The 4,022-nt window shown below is 50.1% G+C and overlaps 1 protein-coding gene across 1 annotated transcript in view; it reads right to left on the reverse strand.

Moving 5' to 3' along the window:
• The window catches only part of LOC109230318 (RNA-directed DNA polymerase homolog), a gene marked incomplete at its 5' end in the record, with an annotated part of 5,598 nt that extends 4,890 nt beyond the window's left edge, over positions 1 to 708 (reverse strand). Inside the window, one exon of the mRNA XM_019395829.1 lies at positions 253 to 708. Coding sequence (XP_019251374.1) covers positions 253 to 708 — 456 coding nt within the window. The remainder of the gene's footprint in view (positions 1 to 252) is intronic.

Here is a 4,022-nt window from a genome sequence, read left to right on the forward strand (position 1 = left end):
CGGTGCCGTAGTCAGAGCTGTCTTGAGCTTCTGAAAGCTCGCCTCACACTCATCCGACCATCTGAACTGGGCACCCTTCTGGGTCAATCTGGTCATCGGGGCTGCAATAGATGAAAACCCCTCCACGAACCGACGATAGTAACCTGCTAGCCCCAAGAAACTCCGAATCTCTGTAGCTGATGCTGGTCGAGGCCAATTCTTGACTGCCTCAATCTTCTTCGGGTCCACCTGAATACCCTCTGCTGATACAACATGACCCAGAAATGCAACCGAACTCAACCAGAACTCGCACTTCGAGAACTTCGCATACAACTGACTATCTTTCAAAGTCTGAAGAACCACTCTGAGGTGCTGCTCGTGCTCCTCCTGGCTGCGGGAGTACACCAGAATATCATCAATAAAGACTATCACGAACATGTCCAAATACGGCCTGAACACTCGGTTCATCAACTCCATGAATGCTGCTGGGGCATTGGTCAACCCAAACGACATGACCAGGAACTCATAATGCCCGTACCGAGTGCGGAATGCTGTCTTAGGGACATCGGATGCCCTAATCCTCAGCTGGTGGTAGCCAGATCTCAAGTCTATCTTTGAAAACACTGTTGCGCCCTGAAGTTGGTCAAACAAATCATCAATCCTCGGCAGTGGATACTTGTTCTTTATCGTCACCTTGTTCAATTGCCGATAATCAATACACATCCTCATCGATCCATCCTTTTTCTTCACAAATAACACTGGCGCACCCCAAGGAGAAACACTAGGCCTGATGAAACCCTTCCCTAACAAATCTTGCAACTGGTCCTTTAACTCCTTCAACTCTGGCAGGGCCATACGATACGGCGGGATAGAAATGGGCTGCGTGCCTGGAGCCAGATCAATACAAAAATCAATATCCCTATCGGGCGGCATACCCGGCAGGTCTGAGGGGAAAACCTCTAGGAACTCCCGAACAATAGGAACTGAGTCAATAGAAGGAACCTCTATGCTGGAATCAAGAACATATGCCAAATAAGCTAAACACCCTTTCTCAACCATGCGTCGAGCCTTAACATATGAAATGACACTGCGGGTGGTATGTCCTAGGGTCCCTCTCCACTCCAATCGGGGCAAGTCCGGTAAAGCCAAGGTCACGGTCTTGGCGTGACAATCCAAGATCGCATGATACGGGGACAACCAATCCATCCCCAATATAACATCAAAATCAACCATGTCTAGAAGCAATAGGTCAACACGGGTCTCAAGACCCTCTAATACTACTACACAGGAACGATGAACTCTGTCGACCACTATAGAATCACCCACTGGCGTGGATACATATACAGGAATACCCAAGGCATCACTGGGCATAGCCAAGTAGGGAGAAAAATAAGACGACACATATGAATACGTAGACCCAGGGTCAAATAGCACTGAAGCATCCCTGCCATAGACCAGAATAGTACCTGTAATAACTGCATCGGAAGACTCAGCCTCTGGTCTGGCTGGCAAAGCATAACACCGGGGCTGGCCCCCACCTCCCTGAACTGCATCTCTAGGACGATCAACCACTGGCTGTCCTCTGCCTCTGCCGGTCCGAGCTCCACCTCTACGGTCCCTGCCTCCACCTCTATGATCCCTATCCCCGCCTCTAGCTGGCTGGGCGGGCTGTGGATCACCTGTTGCCTGAATCATGGGGCAAGGACCCTGCTGCTGAGAGCTGCCCGATGCTCGAGGGCAAAACTTGACAATGTGACCGGGGTCACCACAACCATAACAAGACCTCGGCTGCTGCGACTGCTGGCCCTGTCGACCAGAATGTCCTCCCCTGAAGCTCTGAAGTGGGGGTGCACTGATAGGCTGCTAATCTGAATAATACTGCTGAGAACCTCCGCGGCCTGGAGCACCATGAGAAACCTGAAGCGCAGACTGAAAGGGCCTCGGTGCCTGACCTCTACCATAGGAATCCCTACCTCCAGATGAGGTACCACTGAATCTACCAGTATGACGAGGCCTCTTGTCCGACATCTGACCACCTCCCCGAATGGGCCATCTCAACTCTATGGGCCGCATTGGCCGCCTCCTGGAAAGAGATATCACTACCAACTCCCATGGCCATCTGAAGACGGATCGGCTGAATCAATCCATCAATGAATCTCGGGACCCTCTCTCGCTCTGTAGGGAGTATCACAACTGCATGGCATGCCAGGTCGATAAATCTAGTCTCATACTGTGTAACTGTCATGGAGCCCTGCTGGAGGCGCTCAAACTGCCTACGAAGTGCCTCTCGCTGAGTGACGGGGAGAAACTTCTCCAAGAATATCTCCGCGAACTGATCCCATATCAAAGCTGGAGACCCTGCTGGTCTAGATAGGCAAAAATCTCTCCACCAAGTCTTGGCGAACCCTGCAAGCCTGAAGGTGCAAAAATCGACCCCGTTGGTCTCCACTATACCCATAGTCCTGAGAATCTCATGACAACTGAATAGAAAATCCTGGGGATCCTCTGATGAAGCACCGCTGAAAGTGGTGGTGAAGAGCTTGGAGAACCGATCAAGTCTCCACAAAGCATCCGAAGACATGGCCGCTCCATCACCGGCCTGAGCTATAATACCTGGCTGAGCTGTCGCAGCTGGCTGAACCACTGGGGCATGAGTCTGTGGAGCTACCTGCTCCGGAGTGCGCGTAGCAGGAGTCTGAACCCCTCCTCTAGCCTGAGAAGTGGTTGGTGCTACTGGCAGCAAACCCGCTCTAGCAACACTATCCATAAAGCCTGCCAACCTGACTAGAGCATCCTGAAGGTCTGGGGTGAACATGACCCCTCCTGGGACCTGAGCTGGGCCCACCGGAGCTGCTGGGGCTGGAGCCTCCTCATCGTAGTCAACATGAGGCTCCACCTCTGGAACTGCTGCTCGGGGCTGAGCTCTGCCCCGGCCTCGGCCTCTGCCCCACGCAGGAGCTGCTGCTGGGGGCTCGGGCTGCTGCGCGGTAGAAGAGGAAGCACGTGTTCTCGCCATCTGCGAAAGAACAGAGTAGAAAGACAATCAATATTTGAGAAACAGAATCGCACGACAGGAAAGAACAAAAGTGAAACTTTTCCTAACTCCGTAGCCTCTGAGGGATAAATACAGACGTCTCCGTACCGATCCCTCAGACTCTACCGAGGTTGTCCGTGAGTTGTGAGACCTATGTAACCTAGGGCTCTGATACCAACTTGTCACGACCCGAATTTTTCCCACCATCAGGCGTCGTGATGGCGCCTACTAACGGAGCTAGGCCAGCCATACATTAAACATTCGCTATTCAACCTCAACAATATATTATACTAACAACAGTTAAAGAAATGCGGAAGACTTTAAGTTTAACAAAAAGGATATAAAAATGCAGAAGTTTAAAACACATCCTTACCCAAAATCTGGTGTTACTAGCTCACGGACTACTATAGAATGCTACAACAAGTCTGAATGAAAGAAATACACATGTCTGTTTCGGTACAATGAAAACAAACTGAAATAAGGAAAGGGACTTCGGCCTGCGAACGCCAGCTAGGCTACCTCGAGAGTCCCTGGACTGAAGATAGCTCCCGTATAAGAATCCTACTGCTGTTGTCCAAAAGCTGCTCCTGGATCTGTGCACAAAGAAATGCACAGAGTGTAGCATCAGCACAACCGACCCCATGTGCTGGTAAGTGTCTGGCCTAACCCCGGCGAAATAGTGACGAGGCTAGACAGGACTACTATACCAACCTGTACAATTTTTATATACAAATATGCAACAAAAGGAAAGAAAATACCGAAACTAAACAGTTAAAAGGGAGGGAAACATACTATGGGGAGAGTACAAATTTGGAAATAAAGTTCATCAGCGTAATTAAGAGACATGGCACAACAATAATTATCAAAGAATAAGAAATTCTATAGTTGCACGGCATCACCCTTCGTGCTTTTACTCTCAATCTCACCCAAAGCAATCAAATAAAATGCACGGCATCACCCTTCGTGCTTTCCCTCACATAGCTCTCATCTCATGGCACGGAATGACCCT

Source organism: Nicotiana attenuata, chromosome 7 (assembly GCF_001879085.1).
Source record: "Nicotiana attenuata strain UT chromosome 7, NIATTr2, whole genome shotgun sequence".
Classification (NCBI taxonomy): Eukaryota; Viridiplantae; Streptophyta; class Magnoliopsida; order Solanales; family Solanaceae; genus Nicotiana; species Nicotiana attenuata.